General features: G+C 38.9%; 1 protein-coding gene across 1 annotated transcript in view; it reads right to left on the bottom strand.

Moving 5' to 3' along the window:
• LOC108527668 (membrane-associated guanylate kinase, WW and PDZ domain-containing protein 1-like) overlaps nt 1-19537 on the bottom strand; it is a 587159-nt gene that overhangs the window by 24904 nt on the left and 542718 nt on the right. The window contains exon 3 of the mRNA XM_017869080.1: nt 220-339. Coding sequence (XP_017724569.1) covers nt 220-339 — 120 coding nt within the window. The remainder of the gene's footprint in view (nt 1-219; nt 340-19537) is intronic.

Raw genomic sequence — 19537 nt, 5'->3', positions numbered from 1 at the left:
TGAGCCACCGTGCCCGGCCAACAAAAACTATTTTTAAAGAGCTCCACAAAGCCTTATTCCACAGACTTTATCTATTATTCGTCATATTAAAGTGAACTGCAATCTCCTGTTATTTGTTTAGACCTCCAGATTCCACAAAACATTTTTGCCCGCATGGCTCTGGGCTCCTCTGAAGTACCCAGGAGAGAAGCTTTTTATGCTGCCGTACAAGTAACTCACCTTCATAAGTGCCGACTTCCAGAAGAGTTCCGCTCTGCTCGAGGTCCAAGAACTCCTTCACAGTCAGAAAGTTATAGTCCACGCCAGGCACTTCTCCTTCTCTGGGAGATCGGGTTGTGCCTGTAGCAGAAAATACAAAGGCACAACAAACCATCAGTCAACTAAAACAGGAAGTTCCACATCCAGGTGTAATTAAAATAACCTGTTCAGTAAGCTGGCGTACCTAAGACTCTGCCGCCTCATCTGTCCAGACAGGGACACAGTAAAGGCAACTTCTTTCTAACACAACACAACAGCATTCTCATTTCCACACTCTAGTGCCTGGGAACCCCAAATGGGAAAGAGAGAAAAACAAGCACAGCTGGGTCACCTAGAGAGAGTTTTATACCATTTTTGACAATGCACTGAATAGAAAAGGTGAACTGGATTTTATACAGACAACATTCACAGTCAGCAGCTTTTAGGACTCTAGTAAATACTAAAAACGTATCCACCTTAAGCTCAGATCCTAAGCGGACTGTGTTTTTATCACAGGTCTTGAGATTCTTGTGTTCCTCAATACAACTGGCAAGTTCCAAAGCCCTTTAAAGAAAATGACACCTGCTGCATAAACACATTACTAGAGAAATCTGACTGCCCAAGATCCGTGGTTGGACGTCTCTCAGCGATTAAAATGCTGCTGCTCCTCATGTAATTAGTATGTTTGGCAAAAAGAGGCCATCCATGAATTCTGACTAGGGAGAAAGGACATTGCATTTACTAGAAAATTCTCCCCCTGAATTAATCTGGTCATCTTCTCAGTGGCTGACAAATGTAACACTTCTTCTTATGAAATAATGCAGAGCATCCAGAGAACAAAAGTCACCTAGCTCAGGTGCTGGGCTGTGGATCTAACATTTTAGCCCAATCTCAGTCAACAAAGTAGAAGCAATGAGCAGAATGTGGTTTACACATAAGTCAAGAAAGGAAAATAAGCCAAGCAGCAACTATGTACCATGTACTAGGAGCCTATGTCAAATACTATGAGACCAAAAAAAAAAAAAAGAAAGAGAGAGAGAGCAAAAAATGTGATTTCTGTTGTTACATTCAACACAGCTCATTTTGCAAGGCATTATTACCTGTAGTGGTGATTTAACGTCAATGTTTTCCTATATAATAAGCAAGGATATTTCCCTATGCCTGGGAATTAAATAACCAACCGTATGTGCCTAGTGGCCCTAAAGTTCTTAGCGCTGTGCAGTCTCTGATCATTTGCTCATGTGAATGACTGCATCCACACCTACACTGGATATTCATAATTTTCATTAAGTCAAAAACACTCAACACTTAGTACAAACGTTACTCAAGCAAAATGTATTTTTAGTGAACACAATTCTTCTATCTGAAATCTGAATATTTTAAATAGCTGCAAATTGGGCATAGAATGGTTATATTATAGATGTTTGCTTCTCATAATCGGCATGCTAGAACCTTGGGGTTAAAGAAGTCAGATACTCTTACACTGTTTCCTAATTTGTTCCCATTTCATGCCTCCCCTGGTAGGTGATGACAAATCCCTTGAGGTAGTTCACAACTTTTAAATTTACATATCAAGTATCAGGCACAGGAAACATAGAGACAGTATCACATACTGTTAAAGAGCAGTGGTCTGGAGCGGGAATGCTAGGTTCATGGTCTACCTCTCCAACTTGTGGTCTTGGATAGGTTCCTTAGTGTCTACTATTTCTCAGTGTCCTTGTTTGCAAAATAGGGATAACAATAGCACCTAATCCATAAGTTTGTTGTGAGTATTGAATGAGATAATCCTTTCTGAAGGCTTTGCTCAATAATTTTAGTAGACATTATAGTTTATGTTTTTGTTAGAATTAATTGATGGAATCTTACTGTTCAAATCCCGCTATAATAATCTGTTATTATATACATATATATATATATATTTATCTGTATATGTATGTGTGTGTGTGTTCATGGCATTATATATTGCCATGAATAATGCCATGGCATTATTCAACAAATATTTACTGAGGCCCCAACATATGCCAGGCACTAGTTCAGGCACTGGGGAAACACTTGTGAACAAGACAAAGCTCATGCCCTGATGGAATTTATATGTTACTGTGAGACACAGAAAACAGATATGTATATAAATAAATACAGCATATAGTATCAGGAGGAAATCATTCTTCTACAGACTGAAGGATCAGAAGGTATCTCGGAGCAACATAGGTTAAAGGTTTAGACAGTGTCATGGAAGGAGGAAGCAAGGGAGAAGGAGGGTAGCTATTTTAGCTAGGTGATGAGGAAGAGCCTGGCGAATGCAAAGGTGATGGGGAATGCATCCAGGCAGAGGGAAGGGCAAAGGCTTTGATAAAGGTGTGATCTGGTGTGTTGAGGAAAGGGCAGAAAGGCCAGCATGGTTGCAGTACAGTGATGAAAAAAGGGCTGGAAACGAAAGCAAGGGGCAAGATTATATAGGCCACAGAAAACACTTCATATTTTATTCTAAGGATAATGGAATGTCATCCTTAGAATGGTTTTGAGCAAGGGGGTGCCTTGATTTGGCTTTTCTTTTCTTTTTCTTTTTAGAGACAGAGTCTTGCTCTATCGCTCAGGCTGGAGTGCAGTGGAGGAATCACAGCTCACAATATATCTCCTTGAACTCCTAGGCTCAAGAGATCCTCTCACCTCAGCCTCCTGAGTAGTTAGGACTACAGGCACGTGCCACCACACTCAGCTAAATTTTTTTTTTTTTTGTACAGATGGGGGGGTCTCACTATATTGCCCAGGCTGGTCTCCAACTCCTGGCCTCAAGCAGTCCTCCTACCTTGGCCTCCAAATTACTGGGATTACAGGCATGAGCCGCCACACTCGGCTTGGTTTTCCTTTTTAAAGCTCTTTGACTTCAAGGAGAACAAGTTTTGACAGAGTAAGGTGGGTTGGACAGGAATAGAAGCAGGGGGACCAGTTAGGTGGTTACCATAGTGTCCAGGTGAATGGTAATCAAGATATGGACTAGAATAGTAGGACAGAACTGATAAGAAGCAGTGAGATTTCTATTACAAACAGAGTATTTTAAAGAGCTACAGTATAGTCCATAGAACAGACATATTAAAAGTAAAACCCATCATCAAGGTATTAAGCACTGCATGCATTAGCTATTTATCCTGATGCTCTCCATGCCACCCACGGATGGAGGACAGAGAGCATCAGGGGTTTGGAGATGCACCAGGATAAATAGCTAATGCATGTGAGGCTTAATACGTAGATGATGGATTGTCAGGTGCAGCAAACCACCACAGCACATGCTTACCTATGTAACGATCTCGCACGTCCTACATAAGTATCCCAGCACTTAAAATTAAATTAAATTTAAAAACAAAGTATGTCAGCTCATCACACCATGTTAGGTCTATATTTTGAAGACAGAACTAATAGAACTTGCTGATGGATTGGATGTTGTATGTAAGAAAGACAGAAGAATAAAGACAGAAATACTTATGCTGTGACCCGGGCAAATGGGCTGTGCCATTTGCAGAGATTGAGAAGGCTGAGGTGAATGGTTTTGGGAGAAGGGAAAATCAAAAGTTCACTTTTGGACATGTCAGGTTTGAAATGCCTAATAGACAGCTAGGTGCAGAGAGCTGGAGCACAGCTGATCTTAAAAGTCTGAAGGTCAGAGTAGAGGGTGGAATGTAAACTTAATAATAATAAGGGTGATCAGTTGATTAGTAAACCAAAGGCCTCTGAAGGCAAGAGACAGAAAGATAAAATCTACAGAGAGAGTTTGGGGAGAAGAAAGCCAAGAAGTTTGGAGTGAACACTAAGAACTTTTAACTTTTAGAAGATGGGAGTAAGAGAAAGATCGTCAAAGGAGACTAAGCAGCAATAGCCAGCAAGATAGGAGCAAAGGAGGAGGGTGTGATGTCTTGGAGCCAAGTGAAAAAGCTGTTCAGCCAGCTACTTGTAAAACACAAACAGTCTACATCACACTGGGAATTCCAGTGCAGTGCAAGAATAGAATCTCTTTGAAACTTGCTGTGAAAAGATCTGTCCTAAATATGTTCTATATGGCAACTCTCATATTCAGCCTCCATACCAAAGTTCCATTAACTTAATCCATCTCAAAAAAAAAAAAATGAGGACAAAATAAAACAAAACAAAACATGTGTTGAGTTTTACAGTCTTGCCAAACCAGACAACGTTGATTTTTTTCTCCTTCTGCAGCCATCTTTGCCATTCTTTCAATGATGTTTTCAGATCCAATTTATCAGGTTTACCTTAAAGACAACAATCACCCTGGGGCCTTAATTTCCTGAGAGGATTCAAAATAATCAAGAATGTCAAAAATGCTAGATTTCAGAGGAAACATGAAACTAAGATCCCATTTTTCCATGTCAATCAATATGCTTAGGATGCCTTAGAGCGGCAGGGGAAGGGAGTGGGTGGGCGGGCAAGTCTCCACCCATAAACCGTTCAGGGTTTATTACCCAGACAAAACCTTTCCATGCTCAGGCTCGCAGGAGGTTTCCCAGCTATCCTCTGAGCAGCCTGCCCTGGGTCTGGGCCAGCCTGACCAGGCTCCATTCAGCGATGTTGTGGAGAAAAGGACCCAGGGAGGGGACCCCGCCTTCTCTTTTCTTGTAGCAGAATGACAGGCTGCTGGCTGGACACACGCCTGGCAGATGGCATTTCAAAGGGTTTTCAGGAGCCATCTGGGTTGGGTACAATTATTACAAACCATGCTTCTAACAAAGCCAGAAGGGTTACTTCCTGACAGAAGACGAGTAAAACAAATTCAACCATGTTTCTCAGGGACGGCATATTTAAAAAAAAAAAAAAAAAAAAAAAAAAAAGCCACCCGGCCGACAAACTGGGATTTTCCTTAGCCTACAATACTGCCTTCTGTTTCTCTAGCTAGAAATTGGGCCAACAATATCTTGCAGTTATTAGCTTTAAGCTAATAATAAACACAGTGTCCAACCCCCCAAAAAAGAAAAAAATATGTAACACTGGGAAAAAAATAATAGCTTCCATTTCTCAGATGTTCACTTATGTCCCAAGCAAGGTGTTAAGCACTTAATCAGTACTATTATTGTATATAATCTTCACAAGAAACCCAGAAGTAAGGATTATTATTACCCTCATTTTATTGATGAGGAAGCTCAGACTCAGAGAAGTAACCTGCCCAAGGTTACATAACAAGTTGGGCAGAGCCGTGGTCTGTCTGGATGCAGGTAATCTGATGGCAGCATCCCTCATCCTTAACCATCATTGTCTGATGGAACCTGTCTTCATGGAAATGTTCCATATCTGTGCTGTCTAACATGGTAGCCCCTAGCCACATGTAGCTATTAAAAAGTGGCTGGCCAGTGTGACTGAGAAACTGAATATGAATTTTTATTTACTCTTAATAACTTTAAGTTTAAATAGCCACATGTGGCTACTGGCTACTGGACTGGTCAGTACAGCTCTCAACCATGAGAATGTCTGAGTTGCCTTCATTACACTACATCCAGTACCATGTCCCAAACAACTTCTAGCACTCAAGAACAAGAAACATACTTACCTGAAACAGCATGACATCTGAAACAGATAAATGAAAACCTCTCTTAAAAAATAAACAAAAAACAAACAAAAAAACTCTCATATGCTTTGAAAAACTATCTAGTCAACTCTATAATTTGTCCTAAAAATTCTATTGATTCCTATCGGCTGTGGTCTCTAGGAAAAAAAAAAAAAAATGTTCTTAGATATTTGTGACAGCATGATTTGCAGCAAACAAAACAAACAAGACCAAAACAAAAGTAGCCCTCCAAGACACAGAAAAAATGAGTGTCCAAGAATATGGAAATGATTGAATGAAATATGGTTGATCCACCCTTGGGAAAATGTTTTAGCTATATGATGGTAAATGGTAAAGAATGGTTAAATTGGCCAGGTGCAGTGGCTCACGCCTGTAATCCCAACACTTTGGGAGGCCAAAGCGGCTGGATCTCGAGGTCAGGAGATCGAGATCATCCTGGCTAACACAGTGAAACCCCATCTCTACTAAAAATACAAAAAATTATCTGGGCATGGTGGCAGGCACCTGTAGTTCCAGCTACTCGGGAGGCTGAGGCAGGATAATCACTTGAACCCGGGAGGTGGAGGTTGCAGTGAGCTGAGATCGCACCACTGCACTCCAGCCTGGGCAACAGAGGCGAGACTCCATCTCAAAAAAAAAAAAAAAAAGAATGGTTAAATCTACATGCAGTTACCTGAAGGAATACCTTTACTGTGCATTGAAGTGATACACACAAGTTACAGAATAAGATGTAAACTATCACTGCATTTCACTGAAAAACAGAATATGGCATGTTTTACAAGTTTATGAGTTTTGTGAGTTCACATAGTTAAATGGGTGTAATAATACTATACCCTTAACAGTGGTTAGCCACCTCAGGAAGGTGACTTCAGAAATGGGAAGAGATGAAATGATTGTTTCCTTCTTTACACACTTCTCATGCTCCGAATGGTATCAGTAGGCAGGTAGTTGTCTTGGCATTTTATAAACTGAATGAAATAATTATCTAAGAAATATTTTAAGACCTGATTCTTGGGTATTTTACTCAAGTATTTTCAATAGTAACGTAGTCCTCACAAAAAACATGCAAAAGACTTATAGACTCCAACTGAATCACACAAACAATGTTCCAAGGTTTCGCCTCTCTTAGAAAGCCAGCGTCAAGGTCAATAATACTTTACTTGCCTTACCGATGAATAGGAATATACTACAAGTAGATTTCAGAAAGTGGTACTATTTTCCACCTGATTTTATTTTAAACCTCAAACTGCTCATCACTTAAACAGGGTCTTTTTTAAGTATTTAAGTACCTCCAAGATTTGTACTAGAATAGTGAATAATATCAACCCTTCCCACCACTGGATCATAACTTAAGTAATTAATTTGAGCTATGTCCTAGTGAGTGTCTCAGAATGAATTAGCAGTGCCCCCAAAGTTCACCCAGTAAAGCTTGAGTGGCTACCTGCTTCTTATGCACATTTTATGGTTCATAAACTTGCAGTGTATCTGGCTTCAGAGACTCCCGCTGAGGAAACGAGAAAGTGACCTTCCTTATCACTGAAATACACAAACCATGACTACAAAAAGGAAACTGGACTGGGAACTTGTTCACTCTATCTTTTTATTCTAGAAATTCTCTTGAAAATCCAGTTGAGGTAGAAAAGAAAAGCTTACTGGTGAAATTCTGATAAGCCAATTCCTACTGCTTCACGTTCCCAAAGCCATCCGGTTTCAAGATGTTGAGATCTCACTCAGCAACTGTCCAAATGGTCTTATGGCCAGATTATTAAAGAAAACTAATCAGCCCACAAAGATTAAACTGTCAATATTCCACGATATCATCTGCTGTTAAATTAATCTGGGTCTGGCTTGTCAAAACCTAACAAGACTTCAAAAAATGACAGTCACTGCAACTGCTTCCGTATTAAGAACAGATCATCATTTTCCTATTCTAACACAATCATTTGCATCTGGTAAATATCCAGAGTATCAGTTAGATATCCAGGACAGCCTCATGCAGTTCATTCTTTAGTTGATAGAGCTACAGCCTAGTAGAATGTATTAGTCCTCCAAATTCATTCAGTTACCCTACCTCTGGCACAATTTTTGCCATATATGACGATCAGCACTACGATTTACTCAATATCTACCCCTCAAATCAAACTGCCTTTTGTGGTGAAACAGACATTTTATTTAATAAAAAAAAAAAAATTAAACAGACCGGGTGCAGTGGCTCACGCCTGTAATCCCAGCACTTTGGGAGGCCGAAGTGGGTGGATCACAAGGTCAGGAGTTCAAGACCAGTCTGGCCAAGATGGCGAAACCCTGTCTCTACTAAAAATACAAAAATTAGCCAGGCATGGTGGCAGGCACCTGTATTCCCAGCTACTCAGGAGGCGGAGGCAGACAACTGCTTGAACCCAGGAAATGGAGGTTGCAGTCAGCCGAGATCGCATCACTGCACTCCAGTCTGGGCAACAGATCGAGACTCTGTCTCAAAAAAAAAAAAAAAAAAAATTAAACATATTTAGGTAAAAGGAAATACTTAGCCACCATATACCTATTAGAACGGTTTAAAAATGTTTCTGTAATACCAAATGCTGGCAAAAATATGGAGCAACTAGAACTCTTATGCCTTGTTGGGAAGAATACAAAATGGTACAACCATTTGGGGAAAGTTTGGCAGTTGGTTAAAAAGTCAAACATAAATTTCTCATATGACCTAACAATACCACTCCTAAATGTTTACATATTCACACAAAATGAATACGAAAACACATATTCACAAAAAATGAAAACATATTCATACAAAACCCTGTACATAAATGTTTAGAAGAGCTTTATGCATAATCAACCAAAACTGGAAAACAACCAAATGTGGTTCATTTGGTGAATGAATTCACTGTGGCACATCCCTACAAAGAACTACTGTTCAGCAAAACTACAGATACACACAGCATGGACGAGTCTCACCTACATTATGCTCAGGGAAAGAGAATCCAGACTCAAAGATTACTCACTGTATGACTACTCCATTTGTATTCCACATATTCTACAGAGATGGAGAATCAAGCAGTGGTTACCAGGTATGTAGGGTGGGAGCAGCACAGGTCATTAGGGAAAGGAGGAGGACACTGTTTTGTTTCCTGCCTGTTGTGGTGGTTGGACGACTGTGCTTTTGTCAAAACCCATAGCACACACCACAAATGGTGAATTTTACTGTGTATAATTTTTTTAAAAAGGAAACATTTAGCTTTACCTCAAATGGAGAATCAGTTTCATCCTGCCATAAATAGTAACTAAAAATAAATGCAACAAAAATAAAGCCATTTTGTTTTATCTGTAGCCTAAGACTTTGAGCCTGAGGTCTGAATTATCCTATTATCACAAAACGGGAGTGACAAACATTAGAAATATCTTAGACACCTATTAATGTCAATTTGGGACTTTCTCCTCAACATAAGTATAAGGATTTGTCTTCGTTAGTTTGTACTGTTATAACAGAATACCATAAACTGGGTGGCTTAAACAACAAGCATTTGTAGAGACAGGCATTTTGACACACACCTGGAGTCCCAGCTACAAAGGGAAGCTGAAATGGGAGGATTGCTTGAACCCAGTAGTTCAAATCCAGCCTGGGGAACATAACAAGAACTGTCGGTGAGAGGGCCCTCTTCTTGATTTTCAGACAGCTGCCTTTTTGCTGTATCTTTATATGGCAGGAAATGAGAGCCCATCCTCTTTTTTACATGGGACAGCAATTCCATCATGAGAATCTGACCTTCGGTTAATTACCTCCTAAAGGCCCTACCTCCAAATACCATCACAGTAGGAATTAGGGACCCAAAGGTGAGAGAGAGAGACAGAAGGGTGTGTCGAAGCAGAAACAATTCCAACGTGAAAAGAAAAGGTGTGTGGGCAAGGTGGTCACGGTGCCATGGAAAGGGCTGAAAGAAAATCTATGGCTCATACTACTTTGGAGGGTTGGAGTGGTTAGAAAATGAATGAACAGTGGAGAGAGGGGGTAAAAATCCATGATACATGTAATCCCAGATGAGATAGCTATGCAGACTCAGAAGGGTCACGTGAATAAATGTGACTCAAACTGCTAGTGTCACTAAGCAACACACACACACACACACACACACACCCCTCCACCCACCCCTAGTTGTGCCGTCCCTCCAGTAGAACAAAGCTGAAAAGGTAAGATCCTTGTCTTCAAAGAACTTGGAATCAGTTTGGGTCTGTGTCCAATTAGAATTGATGCCTCATTGTAAACGAGAAAGCAGCTAAAAGAGATGTGACTGACTGTCGTCCCTATAACACATTATAAAATAAACAGAAATAAAGAAAGCCAGCCTCCTCCTTGGGGATCAGGGAAAGTTGTTGAGTTATTTAACACTTTATATGTGGTGATCTACAAATCACTTCACAAGGAAGCAAGGCCACTCAGGGCAACATGAATGGATCCTTTCTAGAAGCACCATTTTGAATAATGGGGCATTCTCTGTCCAAAACTGTCAACTATGATAACAAAGGTCAGAAACAGGAATCTCATTTTTTCTATCCCAGATCTCAACACAGAAGTGTCAGTAATTGTGTCTCATAAATGGAATAATGTCAAGCCACTCAACAGCAGGTGTGTAAAGACAATTATTTTATTCCAGCTATAACTTGCATGTTTGGGATCAGCAAACCCTTTCAGGTCCCATCTTGCATGGAGGAACACTGTGGTGAAGGAACTTGAATCTCATTTTAAAAACCACACCTAAAATATTTGAAATAAATAAGGACTTGGCATTTATTCCATTGTGCTGATGATTTGCAAAAGTGGCCTAGACATGAGAGATGGGAAGTATCCGATCTTGTTTTCATGATCCTACTTCTAGCTCTTTTCTCTATAGCTATGACACGGGATGAAGGATTGAATGCCAAATCCAAGTAGCTCCAGAGGAACTATGCAAACTGACCATGCATCCTTTTCCTGGAAGCCAGGTGCTCTCACTTAAGTGTAAACATGTTACCTTTCAAGGAGATCTACATTATGTCAAAGCAAAATGTGGACCATCCACATTATTGAATGAATTATATAAAACAAAAAGAGAGTATATATTTGTTTAGGGCAAGCAAACGGTTCCCAGTAATAAACAAAAATAGCAGCTCAAGGAGCTGATGTAAGAAGAACCAGTCTTGATCCAGCTCTGCCACTAAATTAATTATGTGACTACCTTGGAAAATTCCCTTTTATGCACTCAATGTCCTTATCTGCGAAACAAAAAGGGTAACCACTGCTCTGACTATATCACAGAATGATTGTGAGACCAAATAAATTCATGTGCAAGGATACAAAACCCCTCAGCAAATTTAAGGCATTAGAAAATTATGTTCATTTAAAAAATCTGTATTTAGGTCAACATCTATTCTTTATATGCATTATCTCATTTAATCCTTGCAACAAGACTATAAAGTAGGTAATATTATTATCCTATGACACAGATGAGAACATTATGTAACTTGCCAAGAATTACACAGCTGGTTAAGTGGCAGGACCAGGACTTGAAACCAGGTTTTTGTTACTATAGAGTGGTGGGAACTTCTGTACACAGAGAAGACATTGGGGAGTGGGAGGATAAACTAGTGGAGGAGCGAGGTGCAGCTGAATTTCCACAGCTCTTCACCCAGGGTTGAATAAATCAACACTGTCTTCATCCAGGAAACACAGCAGGGAGCTGATGGAGCTGAGGGTCTGGGAGAAGAGAGCTGACAAAACCCTTCCCCACAACCTCTTTAATCCCAAATCTAAACTGTCAGGAACTATGTCTTACTGCCTCTTAAACAGAATACTGAGGTGGACCAGAAAACATTTCACAGGTAAGTCAACTTGAACCTGAACATTAACCATTTTTCCTCATTTTTCAGGGAAGGAACTTTGGCACATACAAACTCATGGAAACCTCACATTCATTAAAGTCAGGAACGTGAGAATTCTCAAGCTGTAATTGATTCATTTCAAACAGTATTAAGAAGCATCCAGGAAATAAAGGATTAGAATCTTCAACATTAGATACATACTTATCAGAAATCAACTTTTGAGGATTATCCTTGAGGCATTTTTGTTCCAAGAGGGATTCAGGAAACCAGTAATGCTATACCCTAGCACTAAAAGTTGTCTATGAGAAAAGGGGATTAGAGCAGATAGACTCTCTCTATTATGGCAGGTAGTAATACTTTTGCTTTCTCTGATTAATTATAGCAATTGTTTGTGTAAAATGGAATGAACTACCTCCAATGATTTCAACCAGATAATTTTCAAAAGCATATTAAAAGAAAATAATTATTTTGGTGAAAAGCTGTGATTAATTAAGAATATCAAGTTTCTACAAATTAGGTGATTTTGCATGCTCAATGCTAAATACTGAATGCTTCTAATATTTGGCAACTTTCTTGCTTAGTTAAAAAATAATAATAATAACTGGGGCCAGGCATGATAGCTCATGAGTTCAAGACCAGCCTATGCAAATAGTGAAAGCTCGTCTCTAAAATAATTTTTTAAATTAGCCAGATACAGTGGCACGTGCCTGTAGTCCTAGAAACTCGGGAGGTTGAGGTGGGAGGATCACTTAAGACCAGCAGAGGTCAAGACAGCAGTGAGCCATGATCATGCCACTGCACTCCAGCCTGAGTGACAAAGTGAGACTCTGTCTAAAATAATAATAATAATAATAATAATCGGGAATGACTGCTAATAGCTACACGGTTTCCTTGGGGAATGAACATTATTTAAAATTAGATTGTTTCAATGGTTGCACAGTTCTGTGCATATAATAATAACTAAAGAATTGTATACTTTAAAGGAATGAATTTTATTGTGTATAAATTGTGTATCAATAAAGTTGTTAAAAAAACTATTACACTGCAGAGATGTAAAGACGAGTAAAACATGATCGCTATTCTCATGAATATTATAATTTAGTTGAGGTGTTGTTACATTTCCATAAATAATAATACAGAGTATAATTTACTCTTCAATTTAACAGCTGCTTTCATTAGTCCTCCCAATATGGGAACTCAGAGAAAGAGTGAGATCAGCAATCACTGACCACGTTATGTCATTTTCCTAAAAACTGCAGGGATCTAAAACTCTTTCAGAATGGCAATCTAGAGAAATTGTTACAAACTCTACAACCAGATTTGGTGAGTTCAAATCTCAGCTCTGGTATTTGCAAACTGTGCAACCATAGACAAGGTAAACATTTTGGGCCTTGGTTTCCTCATCTCTAAAATGGGAATAATAATACTGCATGCCTGATAAGACCATGTGAGGATTACATGAGACAACACATGTAAAATGCTTAACGTGGTCATAATATGCATTCGGTAAGCATTAGCCATGACAACAACAGTATCTGCCCCCCCACCACAACATACTCTGTGCTTCTAAAGGGAAATGGTTATGGAAGAAAGAAAAGACTATGGATCACTTACTATATCTCTAACAAGGAACACAGGTTTTCTATACGTAATGCCTACTTTAATTCTTCCAAGAGGGGTATATTTTTCCAACCTTGACAAAATTTTCCATCCCTAATCACCATTTTTCAAAGTCACACAAGAATCTACATAGCTCCTAACCACAACTTTTTGGATTATCTTTCAATAAGAAATCACAAAGTCAACACATTCTATAAATACCATCATTCTAGTCATTAGCCACTAGCAAGGATCCATAAGAAAATGCCTACTTATTGAAATACAATGTCTAAATTTGAGGATCTCAATTGCCCTAATTCCATGTTAACCATGTTATTCTTCACATAATCAAAGCCTTCTATAATTAAATGAATGTGATATTTATTGAGTAAATATTATATAACTGGATATAAAGAAATAAATTTGTATCTGGTACTAAAACAAAACAATTACAACAGCAATTCAAAACAGATACAAGAAAAAAGGAGTTCATGTTCATTTAATAAATACATTTGTTCTCAGTTGACATAGGCATGAGAGTTGTGAAGCCTTCTCAAGTGTACAGCCTCGAACATGTAAATTTTATTTTGGCTCCCATCAAGTATACATATGGCTACATCAAAGTAAACAATAGGAAATATCATAGAGTACAACATATAACTTGTTGAAAAAATAAAGAAGAATTGGGTACAATACTAATAAGCCGACACCAAAGAAAGGTACACTATAGTACTACCTGCGCATGGTCTTCATAGTATTGAAGAAAACTTACTGGGAACAGTAAAATTTCTAGCCACACAGCAGTATCGTGTTGAAGAAGGCCTACAGAGTAAGTAGCGTAAAACTGAACATATCTTTCCATTTTTTAACATGTGCTTTTTTCCCTCATATTTATAGTGGTATTTACCTTGAAGGGGGTTTAGATTTGGCATCAAAAACTCAAACATTCAAAAAGTGTCTCATGAGCAAAGGCTGAGAAACATGAGAATTTAAATATCACATAAAAGTGTATGAGGATTACATGAGACAACACATGTGAAATGCTTAGCCTGGTCATAATATGGGTTCTCAGGCAGCTGAATTCACTCTTGGGACTCTGGTGTTGTTCATAACATGCTTATGTTTTTCCCCATAAATAATGACATCAGCAGATTCCCAGAAAACTAAACTATAGCTTTGACTCCCCTCCCCCGTCCATTACCATGTCTAACGTTTGCCAATAATCTCTGTAACTATAAATCACAATCCAAAAATATATGGACTTGGAGCAACTACAAAATCATCTAGACCCAGCTGATTAACTGTTATTGCCCTCATTTCAATTAGTTCACGTCTCAATGAGCAATTACATTCTCACATTATGTGGTACTTCTCTGGCGACAACTATAGCTCATTTTATGTTATGGACTATAGTTTCTAGATAGATGAGTCATAGAAATTATTTTTTTCAGTCTTATTGTTAAGCCAAATTAGGTAGCTTTTAGAGGTGAATTTTTTTTTTTTTTTTTTTTTTTAACAACAGCAACATAAAAAACCCAATTACTAATGCTTCTAAACATTTGCTTGGAAAATGCAGACAGTGAGGAACAGAAGCCTGTGCTGATGTGATAAACCCAAGTTCTGGTCTTTACCCACACTGACTTTAAAAATAACTATCTCATTAGTATACTATATGAGGTATCAAAGGTATTATCAGAAAAGTAATGGCCAATTTTAAAAAAATAAAATCAAGCAGTTTTTACTATTGTAAGTTACTTTGAATTATTATAAGTTACATAAAGACAATAATGTTTAAATAGCATCTAATAGAAATTGGGCCTTATTTCAGAGATGTCAGGTGAGTGCTTTGCCTTCTAAGACAGTCACATTACTTTAAGCCTATAGGATTCTCATTAATCCAAGAATGCAAATTATGCCTTTGTCATCTATTCAAACTGGACCCAATGTGAGTCCAGATAAAATCCAATCAATGGATATTTATTAGAGATAATTTTCATCAAAAGGAAATGGATACCTTTGTGGTGACATACAAATAACAAAAGAAAATCTGGGGAGCTTTGTTTTTGTTGTGTTTTGTTTCATGTGTATTAAGTGAATGTCATTATCACACAATGCTTACTGGTTCTCACTCTTGGGTTCCATCTGATTTGTCATCCCTGTCACAGCAACTGCTGATCAAGGGCAAAAAGAGGGCAGAGGCAATCTTTATTTCCTCCATTTGGCAGCAGGGTGAGACTGCCATTAGTTTCCTGTCAGCCAGAGAAGACCTGGTGATATGATAGATGATCCTGGAACTCTTAAAAGAAGTTTTCACCAGACACTTGCCTCTTAACCTATTTACCTAGCAGTTAGGCTCTCATCTTCCGGGAAACCCACATTTTTGCCCAGAGGGAAGCAAAGAGTCAAAGTGTTTAATAAATTCTGAAGCTATTGCCTTGGTCTCCAATGGGTTTGTTGTTTCAAAACAAAACAATAATAATAATTTTTAAAACCCCAAAGGTATTTAAATGAACCAGTTGGGAAATGCAGAGAGCTCCTAATCTCAACATGTAACATACGTTACATTTGAAGAGAATAATTTTTCAAATTAACCACTTCATAAAATGTTGTATAATAATTTTTGTTTTGTTTTACATAAGCAAAACAGAAAATGAGACATCTAAGAAAAAAGAAGTGGCCTTCTAAATGCTTAAATGAACACCAACCAATGTCAATGAATGATACTTATACTAAAAGCAAGCCACAGAAAATATAAAATTCACAAAATAGGGCCTGATCAAATTTTTGGTAGTTGTCTCTTATTTCTCTTTTCAGATATAAAAAGTTAATGCTGTAAACAATGTAGAATCTATGAAAGAACCAAAGACAATAAGTACCCCCACCATGCAGAAATAAACCCTATCAACAGTTAAGTATCCAAAGTCCATGGCACCAACTCATGCCCGGGGATGAATTCCGGGAATCTTCAGCCAAACTCTCAGCCATCAGAATTGTCACTTGCCACTTCAGGCTTCATTGTAATCAACACCGAATCATATGGTCCAATATGTTACAGAGAAAAAGTATTGCTATTTTTTACAACCATAATAGCAAACCAGTCACTTACATGCTTTGAGTTACACAAATACTGAAAATGAGGGTGAGAACACATCATAAAGTTTATTGGAGAAGGTAGTACTGACTGATGCACAATTCAAAAATCTTTACAGGGGTACAGGGGATTGAAACAGCAGAAACTATCAAAAACAGTTTCTTGCCCTAGTTTTCAAGCTCTAGGTCCTTTACAAAGTGTACTAATAAGCTGGGTGCAGTGGCACGCACCGATAGTCCCAGCTACTCAAGAGGCTGAGAGTGAGAGGATCGCCTGAGCACAGAAGTTCAAGTTCGGACTGGACAACATACCAAGACCCTTTCTCTCTCTCTCTCTCTCTCTGTCTCTCTCTCTTTTTTTTTTTTTTTTTTTTTAGACAGAATCCCCCTCTGTTCCCAGGCTGGAGTTCAGGGGCACGATCTCGGCTCACTGCAAGCTTCACCTCCAGGGTTCAAGCGATTCTCCTGCCTCAGCCTCCCGAGTAGCTGGGACTACAGGCATGTGCCACCACACCCAGCTAATTTTTGTATTTTTAGTAGAGACGGGGTTTCACCATGTTGGCCAGGATGGTCTCGATCTCTTGACCTTGTGATCCACCCGCCTTGGCCTCCTGGCCTGGCTGACCCAGTCTCTTTTTAAAAGCATAATAATAATAAATAGTAGCATGTACTCACCTAATAACAGAGGTCTGTTAATATCACTGTCACCACAGAAGAGTTATAAAGCACTTACTACATGTCAGGTACTGCAAGTACTTTGTATTCTCTTTTCCCCTAAAACCTTATCACAATCATGAGCAAAATACTAAAATAAGCCCACTTTTCAAATGAGGATTTGGAAAGAAATATAGTACATCCCATCTATTTAAGNGAGATGGAGTTTCACTCTGTTGGCAGGCTGGAGTGTAGTGGCACAATCTTGGTTCACTGCAACCTCCAGCTCCTAGGTTTAAGCAATTCCCCTGCCTCAGCCTCCCAAGTAGCTAGGACTACAGGCACCACCACACCCAGCTAATTTTTGTATTTTTAGCAGAGACGGGGTTTCACCATGTTGGCCAGGATGGTCTCGATCTCTTGATCTTGTGATCCACCCGCCTTGGCCTCCTGGCCTGGCTGACCCAGTCTCTTTTAAAAGCATAATAATAATAAATAGTAGCATGTACTCACCTAATAACAGAGGTCTGTTAATATCACTGTCACCACAGAAGAGTTATAAAGCACTTACTACATGTCAGGTACTGCAAGTACTTTGTATTCTCTTTTCCCCTAAAACCTTATCACAATCATGAGCAAAATACTAAAATAAGCCCACTTTTCAAATGAGGATTTGGAAAGAAATATAGTACATCCCATCTATTTAAGGGAGCTGAACTGGGATTAAAACCCAGGATTTCCTACTCTGGAAGCTAAGCTCTAAAGTTTTACACTACATGGCTTCATTTCTCATTCTGCATCAAACATGTTGGCCTCTGTTCTTAGAATACTCGAGAAAGAATCCTGCCTCAGGGCCTTTGCACTTGCTATTACTCATCCCTACAACACTCTTGTCTCAGTTGGCCACTCTTTCTCAATGCAGCCCCAATGGTTGCTCCTAAACTTCCTTCAAGAATTTGCTTCAAAGTTGCCTTCTTGTTAAAGAGCTTCCTAGTGGCTTACTGTAAATTGTAAGCTCTTCTTGCCACCCTTGAACTACCTATACTGCTTTATCTTTCTCCACAGCACATATCACCATTTGTATTGATTATTAAACTAGTGGCTTGGCTCCAAACCTACCCTTCCAAACGCTCTTCTGCAACGCTCAAGTGAGGAGTCTACAGACTCTATTTCCTAGGATTATTCTGCAATAGGGGGAAACTAAAGAAGGTGGGAGCTCAGAGTGGACTAGCTACTTCCCGTATGGTTGCTATTCCTGTCAGTATGTCCCCAGCAGAGGCCCTTCGCCCTGGCAGCATAAGTTGGTTCCAGTCTCCAGCTCCTCAGAGTCAGTCTCATCGCATCCCAAGAGGTACCAGTGCCACCTCCTCGGACATCTGAGCTCTCTGCCACAGGGATCCCTCCTCTGAGTCTCAAGACTCAAACAACTCTAAACTCTTTATTTTGATCCTCCCACCATCCAACCATACAGGCTGCTTTCTGAAGTTATTTCCTTTGTATGACCTCAGAGCTCTCTTTCTGCTTTTTCAGATCTCTAATACCAATGCCTATAATAGAGTCCCTCTGTTGAAAAACCTAGTATGATGTTTGCTTTCTTGACTGGACTGCAAATGATATACTTAATATGTAATAATTTTAGATTTATAAACAACATTTAGAAAATAATCTTTCCACAGTAGCATGTAAACTGCATTAGAACAGAGAGTTTTATCTGTCTCGATACTGTTGAATCCTAAGCACGTGGAATAGTATCTGGTCCATATTAGGTGCTGAATAAACATTAGCTGAATGAATGTATCCCTCTAGTTAGTAGTTTAAAACTAACCAGAAGACACTGTCTGGGTTTTGGCCTAAAGACTATCTTATCCTCAAAGGCTTCTCTGACCCTAACTAAAGTAGATCCCCTCTAGTTCTCCTTCACAGACCACTGTATAAGTCTACCATGGCACATTTTACAATCTGTAAAATGACTTTCTGTATCTGTATATTTATTTATTTATCTTTCTTATTCACCATAATATTAACACCATAATACTAACACCATAACACCATAGAGTTGTGTCTGTCCCACAATATCTTCAGTGACTAGCGCAGGCTAGGCACGCGGTAATTGCATGATTATTTGTGGAAATAAAGGTATACTGGGGCTTAACGTCATAAGAAAATAATCCTTTGGACATTTTATTGTTCTTCCCAAAAGAAAAGGTAGGAGATGGGAATTAGTAGTGATCTCAGTGGGATCCTGTATCCTAAACTCCTCGATGTGACTTGGAATCCCAAAGAGCTGTTAAGCCAAATTTGGTTTGATGGTATTATGAGACATTGTTAGAGTCACAAATTAAAATACTTCACAAACATCAACACCATGGAAAGTTAAAACCTGTGTTGAAATCCGCTATGGTTTCAGCAAGTATCTACTAAACACATACGATGTGCCAAGTAATGTTTAAGATGGTGGATGCAGCTAAAAATAAACAAATAGATAAATAAACAAACCGATGGAGTTGATATTCTAGTCAGTAGAGATACACATTAAATAAA

The sequence above is a fragment of the Rhinopithecus bieti genome, unplaced genomic scaffold, assembly GCF_001698545.2.
Source record: "Rhinopithecus bieti isolate Rb0 unplaced genomic scaffold, ASM169854v2 scaffold_4816, whole genome shotgun sequence".
Taxonomy (NCBI): domain Eukaryota; kingdom Metazoa; phylum Chordata; class Mammalia; order Primates; family Cercopithecidae; genus Rhinopithecus; species Rhinopithecus bieti.
The sequence above is the reverse complement of the archived record's forward strand: the minus strand, read 5'-3'. Positions and strand labels throughout refer to the sequence as shown.